The sequence below is a fragment of the Melospiza melodia genome, chromosome 1 (genome assembly GCF_035770615.1).
Source record: "Melospiza melodia melodia isolate bMelMel2 chromosome 1, bMelMel2.pri, whole genome shotgun sequence".
In the NCBI taxonomy this organism is placed as follows: Eukaryota; Metazoa; Chordata; class Aves; order Passeriformes; family Passerellidae; genus Melospiza; species Melospiza melodia.
The window spans coordinates 45,543,942-45,566,990 of record NC_086194.1 but is presented as its reverse complement, the minus strand read 5'-3'; the positions used below and the strand labels follow the sequence as shown (position 1 = coordinate 45,566,990).

Here is a 23,049-nt window from a genome sequence, read left to right as displayed (position 1 = left end):
ACACTCTCTGGAGGTTATTCCATGCTTCTGGAATCCTGTCACCACCAGCACGACTGCAACTTTTTTTTTTTTTTGGTCTTACCAGCTGTAACCTTGAACACAGTTCTATTCCTCCCTTGCCAGCAGACAAAAACAGTCAAACCTTTCTCCAATAAATAGTTCTGTGAGCTGCAAATATATAAAGTCCTGATTTGTTCTAGGTTTGTGACCTTTTTTCCCCCCCCCATAATTATTGCATTTATCACAGGATAGGTTTGGAAGGGACCTCTGTAGATCATTTTGTCCAACCCCCCTGCCAAGGCAGGGTGAGCGAGAGCAGGTTACACAGGAACTCATCCAGGAGGGTTTTGAATGTCTCCAGAGAGGGAGATTCCATGACTTCCCTGGGCAGCCTGTTCAGTGCTCTGCCACCCTCAATGTAAATAAGTTCCTCCTCATGTTCAGTTGAAACTTCCATTTAGTTTATGGCCATTGCTTCTTGTCCTGTCGCGGGGCACCACCAAAAAGAGTGGAAAACAACTTGGACTTGAGACTTTTCTCTATATATGGCCCATTCATAGCAAATATTTCCTTTGAGGATTTTCTGCTGTTTAATTTCTGTAATCATTCTTGCCCTCTCCGCCTCCCAGAGCAGCCCAGGTCGGTTGTGCGCGTCCCGGGAGCGGTGGCAGCAGTGTCGGGCAGCGCTGCTCACGGCCGCGCTCGGGCCGCTCCTCCCGCCCTCCGCGGGCATCCTGGTGCGCGGCTGGCCCAGCCCGTCCCGCGGCAGGGGGCCGGTTGCCGGGCGACGCTCGGCCCCTCCTCCGCGGCAGGGCCGGGCCATGAGGTAATGGCCTCCGGGGGGCGGGAAAGGGAGCGCTACGACTACCGAGCCAGCGGCCGCCGAGGTGGCCGCCGGCGGCGCTCCCTGCCTCCCGCCCCTTCCTGCTGCCCCGCCGGCGGCGGGCGGCGCCGCAGCCCCCGAGGTGTCCGCGCCGCCCCGCCTCCTGAGGAGGCTGCCCGGCCGCAGGAGCCCGCGCCCGGCAGCGGCGGCGGAGAGCGCCCGGCGGCCGCCCCACGTGCGCTGCCGCCCGGCCGGAGGGGTTCGCAGCGGTCCCCGGGCGCCGCTGGAGAGCGGGGAGCTGGAGCGGCGGCGGCCTGGCAGCAGAGACCCGGGAGGAGGAGGGCACATGAGGCGCCGGCAGGAGGAGGGAGAAGCAGCAGCAGCCAGCCGGCCACTGCAGCCCCTGCGCTCTGCCCGCCCCGCACGCCGCGGCCTCTCAGCGGCGCGGGCCGGGGGCGAGCCGTGAGGGGGGAAGCAGCCCGGAGGTGGCCGCCGCCGGCAGCGAGGCTCCCCCGGCCCGCGGGGGCGCCGCCGCCCGCGCCCCGCCGCCCGGGGGGCCCGGAGCGGGGTGAGTGCGGCGGAGGGCGCGGGGAGACGGCGCGGGGCGGGCGGGGATGCGCGGCGGCACCGGCGCGGCCGCCTCTGGCCCCGCTCGCCCCCAGAGGAGCGAACGGGCGCGGGGGGCGCTTGCCGGGGCTGCGGTGTGCGGGCGAGGCCTGCAGCGCTCGGCGAGCTGCGGAACGGGGGTGAGCAAGGTGCAGCCGCTCTTCCTTCTCCTCGGGCCCCTCGACCTTCACAGCCCGCTGGCTCGGGGGCGGGCGCTGCGCCCGGCTCTGCTGCCTGTGCTCTTTTGTCCCTTCCGCGCCCTGAAAGGAAAGAAGCACATGAGTGGAATTGCGTACCGAAGGTCAAGAATCACTCGCGGAATTGTGCCTCTGCATTACTTACAGCTAAACTGCTGTTGTTCCCAGATACAGGGGCCCCTGCATGCAAAAGTAGCTTTCTAGCCATCGCAGAGGGACCTGCAAGTACTGACTGGCTTTTTTTTCAGCGTTGGGGATTATGGATAGCTTTTGGCAGCATTCCACTGTTTAAAATGACAAAAATATTCCATTATGGCTTTTTAACAAGTTTTAGATCTTGGCGGCTCTTTTGGTTTGCCTCTGACGATTTTGAAACTTCATCTATAGGGGAGTTTTTTTTCAGGTAAAAATAGGGAAGAGCTAGGAAATTTCCAAAGAAACGGAACATCTGTTAAAGAGGGGGAGCCAGGGTTCATGTTCTCCCTCTCTCCGACTTCAGGAGAAGTCTCCGTGTGGACACTTTTTTCTGCCTTGCAATCTGTAACCTTATTTGAACCTTTCAGTCCACTGAGATTAAGTCGTGGGTGTAATGGTTTTTGCAATCAGGAAAATAGCAGCAAAAAAAAAAAAAACACACAAAAAAAAACCAAACAAAAAACAAAAAAAAGCAAACAACAACAAAAAGTTAAAACAAAACCAAACAGCAGTTATGATGACCAGTTTGCCATATGTGCCTGTTTTACTGCTGTGTGTACACAGTTGCATGTACTGTTTGTAGCGCCCTGCCTTCTACCTGTGCTGGAATTACTCTGGGTTTAAACATATTTGTCCTAGCAGGGCTCTTCGGAGTTACCAGAAGAAGCCTGGAGGAGGGGAAGGAGCGTTGTCTCCAAGCCCAGGGACTGTATTCACAAAAACATGCCCTCTCTGAAGCACTGTAACCTGTTTTGACTTGGTGCCTGTTCTAGAGCACTGGGCAGCACAACAATATGCCAGGGAAGCATTAATGAGATTAGGCACGTGCATTTATATATGTGATGCCCCATGTTTGATACGTGGGTGCTTAAAATCCCAGTGAAATATCCAGCTGCTGCTGCAGCCTCTGAGCGTCTGACTAGTTTAATCCAGAGTCCTGACTAATAATGAGGCAGACCAGGATGTGATACACAAGTTTTGCCGTGGATGTTAATGTTTGTTAACTTGGCACTCTGACAGTTTGTGGAACACAGGTGAGAGCTGGTGGGAGTAAGCGAACTTGCATGTACCAGAGAGCCAGATCAGATTGGAAGGATTGGCCTGGAACTGCTGGGAACTTCTGCTGTTCCTCTCTGCTGCAGTTCACGCCTGAGCTCCTTGCTGCTTCACACATTCTGTGTCCTGTAACAGATTACCAGCTGCTTTTGTAGAAGTAATTCGATCCTAATCTTTCAGTGTGCTCTGAGGATTTTAATTATACTCTGGCCAATCTGCTTTGGGATAGAGTAATGAGATTAGTATTGCAGAAATTAGTGCAGGTTAAATATTTTTGTTTTAAATGCGTACTTGATCAATATTATTGTTTCTTACTGTTGCTGTAATACTGAAAAGGAAAAAATGCTAAAACTTGTCACCGTGTCTGCTGTGATAGACTGTAAACTGAATGCAAGATACTTTTTTTCTTAAAATAGTTCTGTAGAAAGGATTTTCAGAGTCAGTGCTGTTGAGGCAGCATCTGCAATATTGAAAGGTAAGAGGTTAAAACCAAACCTGTTGCCGTTTCTAAAAGCTGTACACATTTTTCTTCAAAGCACTTTCCTTTGTTATTTAAATTTTTCCTTGGGAGAGGAGAGATAAATAAGCAGGAAGGCAGTCTATGAATTACATTTGTTTGAAATATATTTCTTCCCTAAATCTTTAAATTTTGTTGATCTCCGGGGTTGGGGTTGGTTTAAGTGCTCCTTCTGCCAGGACCAGAAATAGCATTTGTAGGACATCATTTGTTTTGGGCTGTCTAGGTGTTGCATGTTCTAAGTAATACTCAAGATTGGTAGTTTCTTGTTAATTTGCAGAGAACTGTGTATCCTTTGTTAAAAATTTTGAGCAATATAGCTTTCCCTCTGCCTCAGTAAAAATGAGTGCCTGCTCTAATAAGTCTCCAGTATTAGGCTGGGTACTTAATTGGTCTATCTTTGAGTAACCCTGTTTTAACTCTTACAAAACTGTCATTTGACTTCACACAGTACTTATTTCCCAACACTTCCACATTAATGCAAGAACAACCAAACCGGTAGAGCTGGTCTGTACTATTGGGAGTCATGATAACCACAGTAGGGACATAGTAGCTGTGCTTTTTCCTCTTGGTCAGAAAAATGTTATTGGTAGGTAGGCTTTCACAGCTAGTTCTGTTTTCCTGTTTGAATTATTCCTTTTCTCCAGCTGTACCTGGCAGTTCTGCCTCTGTAACAAGTTTAGTGATGCCACCAAGATCAACATTTAAGAATAAATATGCTTAAATTGCATGTAAAATGACCAAAGGCATACTGGCATCATGCCCTGGGATGCTCATGTTGTTCTTTGATTCTGCTGGGAGTGAGATTGTCACTTGTGTTCTTCAGAAAGGCTGTGAAAAGGAGCAGGCTTTGGTAGTGACTGCACACCAAGTGGCTTTCAGAGTTATCACAAAAACATAATAAGTAAGAGAACTGCTTTCTAGTCACTAAATGACAGCGATGGCATGCCAGTTGTAGGCAGTTGAGTTACTGTATGAAGCTGGAATTGTAAAACTGGTGTGTGCTCTGCAGTGCCTGTGCTGTGAAGTTATGTTTCCCTGGTCATGTACATATCATTAAAACTCCACAGGCAATGCCACTGATACCTTGGAATGCTGCACCTGTATGGAGGCCTCAATTTTGTGTATTCAGTTGTGGGATCAGTGCTACTTGGAGAGATAAAAATCTTGAGAATGAACTTCCTGTTAGCATAGGCTTTCCAAGATACCAGTTGGTGTCTCATTCAAAGTCTTCCTGCTTACTCTGTGGTTTGACTGAGATAGCTGTGAGTTTACAAGCACTTTTATTTTACTTTGTAGTGAATAGCATGATGTTTCCTAAGTTAATTTCAGGAGTTCACTGATACTATTCTTTGTCTAAAACTGTCCTCTGTTTGAACTTTGAATCATCAATACTTCTGTTTTTATTGGAGCCTATTGATTAGGGTGCAAAAAGTCATGCCATATAGTCATCCTGCTTGTGGTTGACCAGCTAAGAGGCTTATTGATAGTACAAACAGATTAGCTGAGAGATAATTCTTAGATTCAATTATGTTGGCAGATTTGCTTTAGTTAAATCAGTGAGTGGCTGTACTGAAGCTGATTCTTTGCCTTATCTTGCAGCTTCTCTGGACAGGATTGTCTAACCTTGCTGTCCATTAGATGCTGAAAACCCAAATGAGACTGATGCTCTATAACTGTCAGATGTTATTGTGTGCATATTTGGGGTTTTTTTGTGATGATACTGATAGATTAATATGGTACGGCCCTGTTGGTTTTGCTTGAGTGTATAGCAGAAGTTCAGAATGCCATAACAGAGTATTAGAAAGAAGAAAGGAAATGTGGGAAGAGCTTGGTTTAAAAGCCCTTGCAAAGTTTCATTTTGGCTTGTTTTGACATTAGACCATGAGGCTGCCCAGAGCAAATTTTCCCATATCTGCGGATTCCCTCCTCTATCCCCTTCCATATTAAGGTGCTTGAATTGAGTCCTTGAGGCAGGCCAGAGCTGGTTTTGAGGTTAATTTTCAGCCTGTTCATCCTGGGCAGTGAGCAGCTGTTAGGAGGGAGCAAAGGAAGCAATAGTAGTAAGTGGATTGGACTTTGGTGTCAGGATAGAGTAGTCTTTGGTATATATGAGCTGATTTTGAAACTGCTACACTCCAAGCTCTGATATAATCAAACTAGTTGTGTGTTGGTAGATGAGATACTGAATCTGACAATGACTTGCTGCATATTTTTGTGCTCATGTTCTTGGCTCCAAGCACCTGTAGGAATAGAAGAGAGAAGTACTGAGCTCTGTGAAAGGTTGCTTCTTTGATGGATCACAGCATGGTTAAGATTGGAAGGGATTTCTGGAGTCATCAGGTCCAACCTGCCTGCTAAAGCAGGCTCATCCTAGAGCACTTGGCACAGGTCTGTGTCATGACAGCATCTGAATATCTCCAAGGCTGGAGAATCCATTGCCTCCCTGAGCAACCTCAGTCAGTGCCTGGTCACTCCCAAAGAGAAAAAATGTTCCTGGATGTTCAGAAGGAGTTGCTCGTGTTTCAGTCTGTGTCCATCACTCTGGTCTTGTCTAGGAACCACTGAAAGAAAGAGCCTGTCCTCCCTCCTTGCAGGTATTGATGAGTTCTCCCTGAACCTTCTCATCTCCAGCTGTCAGTCACAGCTCTTTCAGCCTCTCCTCATGGGAGAAATGCCCATGTCTTCTTTCTTTCTCTTAGTGGCCAGTCACTCTCCTCTCTCTAGTATATTCATCTTTTTCTTGTTCTGGAGAACCCAGAACTGGACACAGTACCCCAGGTGTGGCCTCACCAGTGCCCACCAGAGAGGAGAGATCATCTCTCATCTGGTTTCCCATTTAAAGGAAAAAATGTGTGAACCCCCTGCTCTGCTATTTAATAATTCCATGCTTCAAACTAAACACAGAAAAACTGCTCATCATTAGTTTTCAATGAAGTTTAATGCTGAGTTGACTTGTTCCATTTTTTAATAGAAACCAAAGGTTAGGAAAATGTTCATACAGTGGAAACTTTTATAGCTAGAGAGGAAGAATGAAAACTATGGATACATTGAATTAGTTACATGTGCCTCTTTGAAGAGCTTAGTTGACTACTGCAAGTTGGAATCAATCAGTGCATTTTTGCTTTGTATGTTCATTTAAATTCTAAATTTCATATTTTTAAAGTCAGCTGCTGGTAATGTCATATTGGAATCTAATTTCAAGCGATTCAAGACCCTGTATGAATTATGGTCTGACAGCAGCCACAATTTGGTATCCTAGGGGGCTGAAGTGCAGTTTTGTTTCAAGAGAGGGGTATGGTTTTTTTTAAATCTCATCAATGTCTGCTATGGGAAATGAAGACACTAACTGTCCTTTTTAATGTTGATGTAAGTGGAGCTTGTGTTGCTAGCAACATTGCCTGTCCCAGAAGGCCTAATTTCACTATCAGATACTGCACAGTTGCATACTTTGCAGGGGAGCAGCAGGCACTCCTCTGCAGTAAGCAGAAACCTTGCAGTTCAAATCTGTGCAAACCTATTGCCACAGTGAAACCTGTAAAATTAGCAGAATTGGAAGGCATTGGAACAATGTCAAAATCCTTGGACTGTCCTTTAAACCTGTTTTAAGTGGAATTTCTTTCTTTGCAGCCATCTGCTCATAATAGCTATTTCTGAGGAGATATTAAGCACTTTTGATGTAAATTGATGAGGTGGAAATCAATCTTTTAACATGTGCTTTTGTGGTAGATCTTCTACTGTAGTCACAAAATGGCAATGATGTCAGAAGGAAATTGTGGGCTTCTGTTGTGCTCAGGTAATACTGCAGTAATAATCACATCCAGGTATTTATGGAGGGGGTGGAGACAAGGATTAACCAAAAATATTACCTTCTTAGAGCTTTTGGTCTTGTAATAAATTCTACAAACCTGCACATGTGAAAGCCATATTAAGATCAGTCCTTTATGCCTGCATTTCCTGAGGGACGTGTAATGTTATCAGGTGATAGATAAGCATGTTATAGCTTGACCTAGTGAGTTGTGACTGACCTGAGAGCCACATGTTTCCTGTATAAGGCAATCTCAACTGAAAATGCTTTTTCTGATTGTCTGAAATGTTTGTAACCTTTAATTACTCTTGTATTAGCTCATGAGAATTTTAGCTTCTAGTGGCTTTCTCAAAAACTGTGATTTTGCAAGACATCCAAAGACATTAGAATGAAGAGGCTGAGAAAAGTTAAATATTGCATTTATCTGGCTGAGTCCTTTGTCCCAAAGGCCAGAGATGTATGTACTGTCAAATTACTGAATGTATGTTTTTCTATAATTTTTTTTTCTGTAGAGATCATTGATTTCTCCATGACATTCACTTGTACTGCTTTTATCTATTAAATGAGGTTTCATTTAGGAACTGTTATACCTCAGGCAAATGCAACTTTCCTAAATACTTTGCCCTTTGCAAAAGCTGCAAAATATTCAATGTGAACTTCTAATGAACCGAGTTTGTTTCATGAATCACGAAAACCAATTTTCTCTTACTGTGCAATGGATGAAGGGGGGCAGCAAGATCAAAGTATCTGAGGTAATTCAGGAGTTCATGCCAGTACTAGAATTAAATCCAGTTCTTGTGAATCTCTGTTTAAAGGCTATCAGTCTCTTGGGGTCAGTGAATTGGCACATTCTGTAGCTATTTAGGGCCTGACAGGGTATGTGAAACAGGCAGCAACCTCAGTGGACATGTGTGCTGCACCTGCACTTTTTTTTCCTACATTTCTGAGGTTGGTTGTGCATTACTAATGCTCTTAAAAAAGAAAAATTCCAGGTGGCCCAGAAGACTTTCCTTGAGGAATGGACTACTTGCTCGAGTAATTTGAGTGCATTCTGCAGAAGTTAAACGTGTCTGGCAGATGGGTTGTGCAGAATAAGATGGTGCTGCTTTCACAGTAGTTATTTTAGTAAGATAGGTGGACAGTTAAGCTGACAATGGGATATTGCTATGAAAAATATCAGTGTTCAGAATGAGAGCCTGGGATTCCACAGGCTGGGATCAGAGCACTTCCAAGATACAGTTATCTCACTTTGCTCACTGATGAATGTTCAAGGTAAGGCAGTCTCAGTTTCTTGAGCCTGACTTACTAACATCCGCCCTCCAAAAGTAAACACTGCACCCATTTTGTACTATTTATCAGCTTTCAGAGGACAGCTGCTGTATGTTGACATAAAGGAAAAAAATTGGAAGGTTTTCTCATTGATGTCCCTCTGCACTATTATACTGAGTAGCAGAAAAGAGAGGAAGGAAATACAATTTTTGACTTGGAAAAAAGCACAATAATATATTTTTTTGTTTTGTTCATGGGGTTATTGCTGTATTTAAAAAATAAATACAGATAATTTTATGGAATGAGTAATGTATTAAATCTAGAAATGTTGGTATGTAAAGGCGAAGAACAAAACCAAGTGTAATTTGAAGACAATAAACATAGAATTAACAGTTCACAGTTGTTACCTAACTAATGAAGAGCTGCTGAGCCCTGGTGGAAAAGGCAGACAGATGTCACTGCACGTTGGATATAGATCCTGAATACGAAAAATAGATTTCTTAAATACGGTGTGCATAATTTTATTATGATATTATTTCATTCTTAGAGGAATATTTTGTGTCTTATTCTGGCTCCCAAGTGGTTGTTGAATAGATCTCATGACAGGAAATTTATCATAATGGTATGACCTTAAATGATACACACAGGTAAGCTCTGGGTGCTCTGTTCCTGCTAGTTATCAAGGCCCAGGTGGATGGGACTTTGAGCAACCTGGTCTGGTGAAAGATATCCCCATGTACTGCAGGGGTTTGGACCAGCTGACCTTTAAGATCCCTTCCGACCCAAAATATAGCTATGAATATGAAGTATGACTATGAATGTTTTTGGGTTTTTATCAAAAAGTAGTGTGAAATGGCATTATCTGATCTATGTGAGTATTTACAGTAAAAAGTAAGAACTGAAATAAATGTGTTTTATTTGTTAAAGTAAAGTTGATGCTCCCTTAAAAAATTTCACATGACTTGTCAACTGGTCTTTAGACAGAGGTTTCACTTCAGGTAGACAAAACTGTACTTTTAAATATTCTTTATTGTTCATCATAGTTAATTTTTTCCTTTAAAAAATCTGGGGATTAAAGCTGACCTTTCTTCCTTTCTACCAACTAATAATGGATTATTTATTGGATTTGTAAATCTAGCAGAGCTGCTCTTCCAATGGGTATGAATACAAAAAGAACAAAGATGTTTCTTGGCTCTTCTGTTGTAAGTCAGCTTGTCAGCATCGGTTTCATATGGCTGTGGGATTCATCTGGGCAACCCAACCTCATTTGTCTGTAACTGCACAGGAGGCCTTTGCTGTTAAGTCTTGGGTTGACTGATACCTGTGTAAGATCTGTAAATTCTGGCTCTAGGTGTTCACCTAGTGATGTCCCTCAGTGCTATGGTGTCATGGTTAAGCACACACACCACTTAGTGTACTGATGGTTTGAGGCCCACCAGGGATTGCTGTTTTTGTGGCAGTGAAGCTTGGAAGAATGCATTGCAACACCAGCATTTGAAAACCCACACAGCTGAAGCCCACACAGTGCCTGTGAGTGATTTGACTCCCCATCCCCTTGGCTTAGCCTTTCCAGCCAGGCTGCATTTCTGATCACATTGATGTGGGGTGGTAGAAGCACCAATGTCTGTGAGGAAAAAGGAGCAAGAGGGATATATGGCTCCAGGGTAAATGTGCTGCTAGTCGGGTGGCAGTGTGCTTTAAAGACAGCCTGCACTAATAATAGCTAGAGGTGCCTGGGAAGGCATGTGCCTGAAGGCTGTGCCTCTGTAACCAGCTTAGCTGGGCTCACAATTTGCCATTTCTGCTGGGGATAGTCCTGCCCTGTCCTACCAGCTGTGTGTTGTACCCCTTAGTCCCCATATCTTTCATACTGACTGTTACCCCTGGGAAATAAGCCAGGGAGGCAAATTGAAAAACATGGCTTGAAAATTTGGTTTGATTTCTTTCGTTTTAGTTTTATTGCTAGCTTGTCTTTCTTAGGGAGTTAGATGAATGGTGGAGATGGCAGAAAGGCAACACAGGAATGTGCAGGCAAGGCCAGTGAGTGTTTAGTTTGCTTTAGGTGTATAATATCACAGCTTGTATTCAACCTGCGGGCATTAAGTTATAGAGGTCTCTTTAACAATGAGAATTAGTTATGTAGGTCTCCTTTAGAATGTGAGTTAATGCCATCAAAATGGAATGATTTTTTAGTTATGCGGGAGTTTTTGTTTCGTAGTTTGTTGGGGTATTTTTGTTTTGGATTTTTGTTTGTTTTCTTTTTTAATAAAAGAAAGCCAACAACATCCTTTTAATACTCTTGGTTAGCAGATTTGCACGGGGAGAATTGAATATCCAGTCCTGTCTCTTATCTGTTAAATTAGCACTAATTAGTTTGTCAAGAAGGCTGAGAGGAAATTCCTAAATGCACCTAGGAGCAGGCCTATTGTTTTGATCCTATGACCAGCAGGAATAACTTGAAGATAAAACATGATATAATGTTGCAGCGGGAGAAGTGAGTAAGAGGAAATAGGAGGGGCTGCATAGTCAGGAAAATGATCAGTTTGTAACATGACTTGTTACAGCAGATGTAATACTGTTTTCTCTTCTTTGTTCCTCTGACCTCTCCCTGTAAAGGTAAGAAAGCAGTTGTTACAATGTGGGTAATAAAAGGGTGTGGTTTTTTTTTTTTTTTTTTATTCAGTGAACTCTTAAACTGAACTGCTCTAAAATACTTAGTTTGAACTTCAGATATTGGGGAAGTAGCAACAGGGCTTCAGGCTATTATTGCTCTGATGTAAATCTTAAAACAGATAATTAATTTCTCTTCTGAATGGGAACTAGTGGTTCCTGATTGCCTGATTTCTAACTGGAAAGTGTTGTTTGCTTTGTGATAGAAGACCTATAATCCAGCAGTGTGCCAGCTTGGAACTGAGTATATGTGAAGCTGAAGAATAGATTTTATTAAGGGAGTGCTTTGGACATTTGGTTGTTTAATTCTGTAGTCCATTACCACCAGAGAAGTGAAAGGAGTTTGGGATCTCAGAATGTTAAGGCATTGATTTTTCTTTAAGGGCACTGAAGACATTTGCAAGTATCTTTTATGAATTCTTACATTTTGGTTGATCTACTTTTTCTCCCTATTTTTGTTTCTTCAGGTTTTTTTCCTCCATACTTTTTCTCTGGCTTTGTTTTGTATGTCAAGTGTTACAGAGTTTTCTATATCTCCTCATTTAAGAGAACTCCAACAGAGAAATTGTAAATCCATTTTTTTTTTTCTCCTTCTTTTTCTTCAGGATTCTATTAATGGCTTGTAAAGCTCTTGGAAGTAGTGGACTTTGAGCATGAGCAAACAAGGTTAAATTGAACTCATAATATGCATATAAATCCTTATTTAAGATTTAGCTCTTAAAAGAAAACCCAAACCCAAATAACTATTTCATAAATGTCTTTTCTAAATACCTTTTTGCAAAAGATACCAAGAAGTTGTTGTTGTCGCCAGAAGTAGTTGTGCTACCTGTACTGCCTGTCTAGCAAAATCTTCATTAATTGCTTGCTAAAACTGACCTTAACAAAAGCATTTCTGAAGAAGTGGATGAAGTAATGTTTTGGAGAACAAATTTTAATAGAAGTTGGAAACTGGGATATTTACAGATGTAAATGCTTATCATTTATGAGAAGCAGAATATGGCCCTGTAATTCAGGAATGATTCCTTGAGTAAAGTTCAGATCATAAAGATGGGAATTATTGGTTTTAAAGGGGTTGCTTGCTTCCTTACTTGCTTTTTATGTCTTGAGGGTTATCTTTGAGAAATAATTGCAGGAGACAGCAAAGTGAGTGTAGATTCAGCATAGTTTGCCACTTGCGCTCTGTACTGCCAAACACAGACTTGAGTCACAAGGGTTAAACTGATTGTTACTTGCTTCTTTTTGTGTGAAGATTCCTCTTATGCTGCCTGAAGTGAAAAAAACATGGACAAGGAAAAAGGAATACAGTGATTGGGTGGGTGGATGTGTTTTGAGGGAGGGGGAGTAGAATTTTGAAGAATTTATAGTACAAGACATGATGTTTGGTCCCAGTTGGCCAGTATTTTGCTTGGAAGCCTATGTTGACCTCTGAGCTTCTTGCTTTTTAATTAAAAACAAAACAAAGAAGCCCAAATCACTCTTACTGGATTCAGGAGGGCAACCAGGCTGAGAATAGGTAGGATATACAGTATTTCAGCTGTGGAGATAAAAGAGTGGAATCCTTGACAGACAGTCTGGAATCCTTGATGGAATCTGGAATCTTTGACACCTCCAGTGTGTCTCTGAATCACAGATCTTGCATGCTGCAGTTTAGGGACCATGTCAAAATGTCAGCAGCTGCTTCCACATTTGTAGTGTTGACAATATGACCTTCAGGTTAAGAGATCTCTGCTGACGTGAGCTGTGCCCAGTGAATGTTTGTTTTACTCTATTTGGAGCTTTTGTAGTTGCATACTTCCAAATGACCATAAAGTAAATGAGAGCATGAAATAACTGTCTTCTGCACTTGCAAAAGGCTTTTCTAATACTTGAGCACTGATGCTTCCACTTTTTTATTGTGCCCTGGGGTATAATACTTTGTGGTAAAGTACATGCAGCTTAAATGAGAAGAAGGTAGGAAAGGAGAAAATGTATTTCTTGGCAACACTGTCTTTGTACTAGTTAACATTTGTACCTGGAATGGTGGGTTTGCAAATGGGGGAGTTTGATGGGAGGTGTTCTAAACAGGAGGGTAGATTTAGTCTCTTAACCTGTCTCAGCTCATTGCTGGTAAATGCAGCTCAGCATAGTGATCTTTTGTCCACGTTTTTCTTCCTATATGCAGACTATGTTCAAGTTAGTACAAAGCTGCAGTAATGTGAGTGTGCTATCCACTTCTGTTAACTTTTTTTTTTTTATATTTATTTAAGATGGGGATAGCAGCTGGCACAAGATTCAGACGTAGTGATATAGGTAATTATTGCATGGTATGTGCTTCAAGGGCTTATTACTCATTGAGCTAAGTTTAGCCAAGTCACTTTCACTGGAGCCTATCACCTCTTTATATAAAATGATAGCTGGTGTGAATCAAACTGTAATTCTGAATATTAAGGCTGTTTAAAATAGGGGTCTGTCTCATTTCCCAGTTAAGTTGTGGCCTGGAAGGTTCTAGTCCACTTAATAACTGCACTGCAATCTGATGTTATTTGTGAGCTTTGTGATGAGTTTATCATGTTAGAACAGCTCCACCATCCACTCCCGGTTTTGGGCAGACAGTGTGCAGCATTACTGTCAGACATACTTCTAGGGAGATGGGAATCAGGCCAGGCAGGAATTATTACAGGTTGTGGTAGCTGTGTCTACCAGTGACTGCACTTTGCAGTTACACAGTGTTTGCATTGTTTCTGTCTTTGTCCTATGACAGACTTATTTGTCTTGCACCCCAGCCTGCAGCTTCCTGAATAGAAAAATACAGGTTCTGTCAGTACAGCTGCTTAATAAAGGCACATGTTGAAATACTCAGGAAGAGCAAACTGTTTTCTGGGAAAATTACAAATTGCTGAGAGGAAGGACATAGCATGCAGATGGGCTAGAAAGCGTGCAGGTTTGATTGCTGACCTTTTCCTAATCAGTAGCCTGATCTTGTGAGTAAAGCAAGGCTGAGCACCCGGAAACTTGATGCAGATATAATTGTATTGGCTAAAATAGTGCAGATAGCCAGGGTCAGTCTCTTTGAAGTGTGGAAGTACTAACCCACTTATAAGGACTCCTTGTCTCTACCTGCTTTCTGTTACAGCAGACTTGTAGCTACAGCATGTACCACTAGAAATAAAGGGGAAAAAAATTTGGCTTGTAGCAAGTGAGGAAATAAAACCTGGAGACAGCAGTAGGTATGTGCCTGCTCCAAACCAGCAGTTACAGGCTGGCTTACACAGGAGAACTTTGTTAGTTCTGCAAATTGTTTGTGCCTCTGAGAGATTATGCTTTTTTTTGTGGCCCTTTCTACCAAGTTGAAGGACATCATGGGTCTTATATGTGGCTACTGTATCTGTTACACAAGCGACAGCACAGCAACAGTAGACTTATTTAATGTGTCTGATGTCAAATTTATTTTTAAAAAGCAGTGTAATTCGTTACTGGTGCCAGCCCAGATACTTGCTATGACCACAGTCAACACTTGTGATACAGCTGTTGCTGCCATTGCCCAGTGAGCTCCCCAGTTGGAGCATAGAGTAAAATTGAAGCAGGTTTTTCTTATTTGCGGTCAAAAGTCTACAGCATAATCACATACATACAGCCTTCTGTTGGTACTTGTGCTGTATAGTTGTTGGAATTAAGAATTTATGGTCAAACTGATGTTGTTTGAGGCTGTATCTTTTCTTTCTATAGATACTGTTCTGCTGCAGGTTTTTGCTTCTCCATTGATGTAGTTTCTGCATTGATGTTTAGACTTTGTTTGAAAAGGTGGGACAATTCACCTAGTTCCTTCCAATACACTTTTTTCATAGTCAAGTCAGAAATAGGAGCATATATGTAGTTTAATGGCTCAATTATGGTCTTGATTTAAAAATACGACCTAGAATGTGTCTTTATCTTGCAGCTCTAAGAGGAGTTACAGATCAGATAGAGGGTAGTAGGAGTAAATCATGTAACTGATGCATGACTGTGTTTGTCACAGCCAAATTGTAGCTGGGCTCATCTAGTGTTTTGCCCTTTCTCAGACTTTGGTGATTTTATATTAAACTAACAAGTATCTTGCTCTGTATTTTCTCTTTTCCTTTGTTGTTCAGTGATGTGATAGATTTATTAAGAACCATGTGGTACAAATTAAGAACGATTATCTGCTAAATGTCTCTTCTTTTAAGAAGGCAAATATTGTTGGACAGTGTGGCAATTTACAAGATGTTGCCTTTCTCTGCTTTTGGGATTTTTCTCCTCTCTCTCCCTTATGGGAAACAGGAAAGAAAACATTTTCTGATGAGGATATTAGTGTCACGTTGGCATTTTAGAGTAGTTGGATTAATGGGTTGTTCTTGGAATTTGGATATCAGTATTCTGTCTGTTTTCACTGTGGGTACAGCAATTTGCTAAAGTAGGCACCTCTTCGTGCTTTGCCAATGACTAAATGTGCCTTTCACAGGTCCACCTGCACACCTTCTGTTAAACTGAACTCGTGCCCATTGACTGCTGGAACCTACCTACATTTTATTTATAGATGAAAGAATAAAGGGGGCAGAGTGTGGACTGAAGGGAATGAAAGTCTCAGAAACCTCACTCCCACCAAAATACTGCTTTCTTTATTCCCACCTTCACAGAGTTGCATCCTTTGGGCATGGAAAATCATAGACATTTTCCTAAAACATCTGGGTAATAAATACTTACAGCCCAATGCTGACTCTGTGAGCTTAAACATAATTTCATATTCTGAATTCTGTGGTGTTCTGTCTTTTTTTCCTTCTTTGGAATATGGGTTTTCTTGTCGATAAACCAGCACTTTTGAACACATTTAAAAGCAAGCTGGTGGAAGAATTAATTTGTAAGTAAACTAATGGGCAGGAATGAAAACAGTCCATGAGTTTAGTGGAAGAAAAAACGCCAAAAATCACCTCTGTAGTATAGTTAAATGCAGTTAAGCATTTTAGGTTTCTAACCCTGGATCCCTGAGATTTGCAGTTAATTTGCTGAGGAGCTTCATTTTATGGAATACTGCAAAACTGGAGTTAAATGAAAGGAGTGTGGGGCAATCCTACGGAAACAGTGACTGTTGAACTGCTCAAAATGTAAGGATTTCAACTTGCTTTCTGCGTCGGTTCTTCAATGAAATGCAAATTGAGTTAAGAATGAATGAACGTGTCCAAACCTTGAGGGTTTCTATGCTTTGCCTGGACTGGGGGCCAGAGTCAGGAGTGGCCACAGGAGTCTGTGCTGAGTTCATTAGGCTGAGGATACCAGCTGTGCTATTATTAGGGGTTTTTACAACAACATGGCAGATGTTCTTAGGCTCTGTTCCAGCCCCCACATATGGTGCAGTGGAATACATGGAAAAAGAAATTCTGACAAATTGTTTTCCCTTTCAACAAACAGATTTTAAATTTTTTTCCCCCTGTGTAACTGGACAAGATATTTGTTAACTTGAATGTATTAAAAACCAGTTTGAAGTATTTGAAACAAGAACAAAAAATGTGTTCATATGAGAGCAAATACAAGTGCTTTTCTTGACAAGGAGGACTTGAGGGTCTAGCCAGAACTCAAATTTGGAAGTGCATGTGTTTTGCCATTTAAGTATTCATTTTCTATTTTCCTTACCACTGACATTTGGATAGGATCCTTGCTGGATTACTTTTTGTGTAGGTATGTAGTGCAGAGCTGTACCTGCAAAGATTTTGAATGATGGTGATGAGACACAAGAAAAAATGTAATATACACAGAGCAAAGAGGTATTAATAATGAGATTAAAGTCTTTGAACAGAAGTACTGCTTATTATGTTACAGTGATACAGCACATAGCATGAAGAAAAGCATGTTTTTTCTTTCTTTTTGTTGTCATAAGAGTATGTGTGTGTCTTGTTTTAAATGTGTAATTATTTTCTCTCTGGCAGTCACTTAACCAGTTTAAATACCCACAAAGTATAAATCACAAGCTGCTCTGTGGAGTTCTGATATGCTCTGTGTTGTACAAAATGCAAAAGGGAGGTATCTGCCAGGAAGATGCAAGTCTGATTAAATGGCAGACCAAAAGTACATAAGGAGTTGAAGAATGCAAACTATTTATAATAGGTAACAAGTATGTCTCTATATCTCCTGTGTTACAGATTTTTTAGCCATGGTTTTTTAGTGTTGTTGCTAAGCAGAATAGCAAATGTTTAAACAATTCCCTGTACATCATCCTTTCCTTTCTGTCATCAAAGTATTTAGTGGTTTTTGAGTTAAAGCAGCTGAGATGGTGCATGAGTTTCCCTGTGTTGAGCACAAAGGGAAGAAAATTCAGCACTTGAGTAATTTATTATTTATGAATTTTTATGTGTCCATCTCTCAGCTTCTGAACTCTACAAGGCAGCTTTCTCATAGAGAGCTTTTTAGTATGGCTAAAGAGAAAAGGACCCAAATGAAGCAATCTAACACACAGTTCCTACTGAGGATCTTTTGCATGCATTTTCTCTGTGCATGTTTCTTGCTGGATGTTAAAAGAGCAGACCATACCATTGATCAGAAGATCTGAGTACTCATCCTGTTTTATCTGACACCAAGGAAACAGTGTGGATGACCTAAAGTTTTTTGGTTTTTTTCATTCTTAAGTCGATGAACTGATTTTAATCAAAATGATCTGATGCACTTGTAGGTGTATATTGCTGATAAGCGATATGTCTCTAAATCTAGTCTGAATGTGATTTCTCCTTTTGATTTTCCTATCCCTAAACTGTTAATCTTTCTACCTTCTGGTAAGGGTGCTGTTTTAAACCATTGGAGAGCCAGGAAGTTCTTCAGGCTGTTTCCACAACATGGTCTAAAATAGCGAAGTTCATCCATGTACTGCATTGTGGGGAGCAATAAGATGTGACCCTAGAAGTCTGTGGTGTTTGATGTGAGTGCTGTTCTACAGCTCATATCTGGTCATTTGTGAGTGCTGCTCTGTGGTTGTACCCCCAAGTAAGCAGGACTGTGCTGAAACTTGTGTGTTGGTAACTCAGGTTGATAGCAGTGAGTAATTATTTGCTATTTGAGTAAGATTGTGACAGTTCACAGAGTCACGTAGCTCCTATGAAAAGAACAGTTTCTCCTGTGTTACTGAGATTACAGTGTGGGACCCAGAGAAAATTTAAGAGGATTAGTCATGGCATGTTGGCTTAAGCCTGACTGCTTAATCAGAAGGATTTTTTTCTGAAGATTATTTTATTGGCAAAAGTGGAAAAATTGGGATCTTGATGAGCTCCAGAGCTTGTTTGAGGCCTGGAGCAAGCAAAGTCCTAAAATGTGCTAACATGACTGGTTAGAACATGTTTTTCTCAGGTAAGAGGTGAACTATCACATCTGCATGATGGGAGGAGACTGAGCTAAATGTGCTTGTGGTATTAAGCTTGCCTTCTAGAATTGTGTATTGGCTAGAATAGCTTCTTACCATATCAACTACTTTCTAACTGAAAAATAATTGCTTGGATTAAAGAGGTTGAGTCTTGCACAGCCTTGCACTGAGGGATTAAGCTTGGGTCTGCTCCCCTCTCTTCCCCCAGTTCTGAACTTTAGCAACCTGTTCACTTCTCTGTGCGTGTGGTGGGAGGAGAGCAGAGGGAAGATTTGTTACAAACACATTGCAGAAATGCATTTTCCTCTTCCAAGGATGTGCTTAGAGGAAGCAGTTGTGCTTGTTAAATCTTGACTTTCAGGATGCCATGCAACTCCAGTGATGCCATCAATGATGTTGGTTCACGCACCTCTTTTGGTAGAAAATGCTTGCGTGCAATGGGTTTGAGCTGAACAGTTGACAGGTACTTTAATTTCTCTCTAACTCTAGATTGCTTTAGACATATAGGTGCTCATGTGGGTGTGTATCTTTGTGGGTAGATGGAGCAAAACTCATCTTCTCACTGAACATGTGTTCAAAGTCACCTCTGAGAATGTACAGGAGCTACTAGTTGGTTTCACTCCTTCTTCAGCCTTAATCAGTATATTGTAAATAGTGTGGGAAATACCATGTTAGGGGTATGTGTGTAATTTGTTTTATGAAGGTTCATTTTGCTAATTGATGGGCTGATAGATTAATGCATACTCCTTGGATGTATTGAAAATGGACTGTGGATTTGTTTGTTTACTTAGTAATTTTATTTTTTAAATAGCCCTCCCTTCCACAAGCTTGACATTTCCTTTTTATTGCTGTCTTATAGAACTGAGCTGCTTTAAGTTTCTGCTTCATGTTTCTGCTTCAAGTCAGCAGTAGGAAGAGAAATCTGTGTTCCAAAATGAGTGAAGTTCTGAAGAAGCAGATCTCCCACTCTCTCTCCCTTGTCCTAGTTTAAAATTAGATCTGCTGGCCTAACAGGAAGGGGCTTGCATTTCTTGCTCATTTTCCAACTGTCAAGCAGAGCATGTAGTCATGCTGAACAAAGCAGCAGCATTCCTGGATCCTTTTAATGATGTATTCAGAACTCCAGTGCCTCCTGATTTAATGAGTACAGTGAATGTATTCACAACTAACAAGAGCGTGCTCATTAAACAGCAGTAAGTTAACTGTCCTATTCTCTTGTAGCAATCCAGTTCATAATTAAATGGTGCCATATCTGAGTACAACACTGGGCTGCCAGATGGAGAGGTTAAATGTTCTGTGGATATGTGTGGTTAGAAGGGGTTGTTGGAGTATAAGTAATTTAGCTTAGCTTGTCTCACTGATAAGGATACTTTTCTTGGTGGAGACTTTGTGTTTACAGCTCCCAACCAACTACAAAGTTTAAACTTAAGCAGTCATAGTGTTAATTTAAGTTGTCTTTTAGCTGGTAACTTTCAATTCTGTATTCTACTCCACTGCACTACTACTGTTGTGTAAATCCAAAGAGTCACAGCTATACTAACTGGATTTACTAGACTATAACTAAGGGTAGAGTTGGACTTTTGGTTGACTTTATCGCTACATAAACTTAGTCTTAACAATCCTGGTGAATAAGTGGTGACATTTGAAAAATGAAGAGATCAGTTTAGTGTTTTGGATTGGGAGATGCAGGCTGAACAAAGGTTAGGCTGTGTAGAGACAGGAGTTTGTTAGAATTGTCTTCACTAATGTTGAGATGAAAGTAGCAGCTGAGTTCTCACCTAAGTTATCTATGCCCTAATTTTTTTGTAGAATTGTTAGTGAAAATCTAAATATTGAATTCTTATGTTTGCTTTTATTCTAAGGTCTGTTCTGAAATATTTTGGTTTTAATAGTTACTGCCAGTATTTAATAATGGATTTGGAGGCAGAGGGAATTTGAGCCTGAGGGAGGGACAGCATATGCACGCTGTCTGCTTTTCTACTGGGAACCTCCTTACACTGTCTCGGGGCCTTTTAGCATAATCGGGATGACACCAAGGCAGTTCTTGTTTCAAACCAGCTGACAATCTATTCAGTTTGTGCTGTCTGCCTTTCTTTAAACTGATTGCAGAAAAAAGCCACAGAGTCTTTGGTACCTGTTTGCCATCTGGAGAACGAGGCTCCCACGTGGGTAGGGACAGATGTACAGAATGTTTGATGCAGCCCTCTGCAGCTGCTGCCTCTTACCGCAGGCTGGCTGTACCTGGCTCTCATCTCTGCTCCTCAGCCAGTCCCTCCAGTTCCCTGGCATGGGCTCCTGTGAAAGTCTGTCACGTGGATGCTGAACTCTCTCATAATTCTTCTTTTCCCCAAGAGCCATTTTCATTCAGATATCCCATGTAAGCATCGCTGCTTGTCTTCTCCTCTGCCCTTTGATGCTAACACTGAATCGTAAGGCTCCTTTTAAACATGAACTTCCTGCTTTAGTCATGCTAGTATATGTTGTAAAACCCAGGCAAAAATAGTTGTAATTCAAAGCAAGAAAATTTGCACACTCCAAAGGAAGGAAGAACCTGTTCTTTCCATCTTTAAGAAGAATGACCCACAGTGGTTGATTCAAACTAGAAATCACTTGTTTACTTGACACATCCCATGGAGACACACTTGCAGCTACAAGTGTCTTGTGTAGTGTGGGTGTGTGGAGTGAGCACACTGTGTAGAGAAGGAGGACAGGGGCAGGGAGGAGATCTCAGCGTGTCTTTGGTTTGTTTTAATCCTCAGTAAAACTTTCTCTGCTGGTTATCTGGAACAGGTGAGTTCAGCTGGTTGACATTTTTGTGTAACTCACTGACGAAGGTGAGTTGGGTACTGCCATAGGAATACCACACAAACTGAGGCATGGAAGAGTCTTTTGCTTTCTACTTCTGCCCAAAGGAGTTTTTTTTCTCTCTATGTAGTGCAGATTGGTAAACGGCCTCTGTGTTTATCTTTAGTTGTGTGTTTGGTAGAGAGGAGTGAAGATGGTGGTTGCTTTGGTTTTTGCCTTTTGGGGTGCAGGACTGCCAGGACAGAAAAGCAGTATTTGGGGAAAATGGGGCTTTTGTTGAAGTCTTATTTCTGAGGTTGAGTTGCTTTTAACTTACTTTGAAGCTAAACCACAAATATGCATTAAATGAGGAAGAAAGTGGAGAGTTCCTGTGTTCCTCGAGCCTATTTTTGCAAGGTCTTAAATCTGTCTAAATTAATTCTGAACTTTGTCTGTATTTAGCTTAAATGTTTTTATATGAATTCTGAACTTTGTATTTGGTTTACAGCTTTCTTATAGTAGCCATATAAATTATTTTATACTTTTAATATTAAGATAGTCTACAACTCTGCCCACTTGCTCAGGGAATAATCTGCTCTTTACTGTCTGTATCTGGGTATCTGAAAAGCTGAGAAACGTTCCAAATGTTCTAGTTCTGAGTAATAATTTGTCCTGCCTACATACAGTGTTTTCAGAGAAGCTGCAGGGGGAGGATTTTGCACTGAGCACATAGTTGCTTGTGTGGGTATGAAAGGGCAGTGTAGGGGATATCATATACCAGAGAAATGATCCACAGTTTTCTCTGTAAATTTTCTTGGTCATTGTTTCAATTTAGATCTTAACACTCACTGGGCCCAACACCAGTTACTACAAAGGACAAACTTTTATTACCTTGCATTAGTAAAACAACACTAGTTATTAACACAAGTGACTCCTTCCTCCAGTCTCTCTTGATTATTTTTAAGGCCAAGGATGTTTTCACTCCTTACCACCAAGCTAAGAGGGTAGTGAAAGTTATATTGCAAACTATTTATATTGCAAAAATAAAATAATCTGGAAACTTTGAATTGCAATACATTGTAGGTAAAGGAAATCAAGATTTTTTTTGTGCTTTGTGTATAGGCTTATTATAAAGGTGGGTTTTTTTTCGACTGGGGTGTTTTTTCCCATAGCAGATGGACTATCAAAGAACAAATGTGCCAGACAGTAGATTAAATTACTTGAAATACCTTTGCTGTACTATCACAAAGCAGACAGTCTTGAGGATGTGCAGTGTGAGTAGATGGATGGCATAGGTCATGCAGTGCTGAACTGGTGCTACTATGTTGACAGAATGTTTTATTGGTAGGCAGGAGACAGCTGGTTAATGTCTTGAGGCTTTCAAAGTTCTATTGTCTCAGCAAGGTGACCTCATAAAAATCTGTGTGTAAATAGCCTTTATCTGTCTATATCTATACAAGATTTAGTTGCCAGTCAACTAGAGTTAAATTCTAATTTATCTCCCTCGATATTAAACGGTGGCACAGTCTGGCAGAGGATAAATAATTTTACTGCCAGTTCATTCTTGATTATAGTGTCAGCAAATGTTCCTGCTGCTGAGGATACGTGGGTAAGACAGATGGGAGATGGTAATTAAATGAACTCTGGGAAACCTAAAAGAAAAGTGTTGGTTGAAAAATTCTTAGTTATCAGAAAAACTGTTTTGCAACTTTAAAGTAATGAAAACAAAAAATAGATTTTCACAATATACTTTATTACCTCCTGTGGTTTTGGGGAAACATTTCTTGA

The 23,049-nt window shown here is 41.4% G+C and overlaps 1 protein-coding gene across 2 annotated transcripts in view; it reads left to right on the top strand.

Moving 5' to 3' along the window:
* The first annotated feature begins 1,317 nt into the window (after nt 1-1,317).
* TRAK1 (trafficking kinesin protein 1) overlaps nt 1,318-23,049 on the top strand; it is a 126,220-nt gene continuing 104,488 nt past the window's right edge. The window contains exon 1 of one of the 2 annotated variants that reach the window (XM_063156413.1): nt 1,318-1,391. Coding sequence is in view for 1 of the 2 variants with exons in the window: in XM_063156395.1 (XP_063012465.1) it covers nt 1,708-1,730 (23 nt within the window). In the remaining variant the exon portion in view is untranslated. Of the gene's footprint in view, nt 1,392-1,601; nt 1,731-23,049 lie in introns of those variants that run through there. The other variant, XM_063156395.1, reaches the window with a different exon arrangement.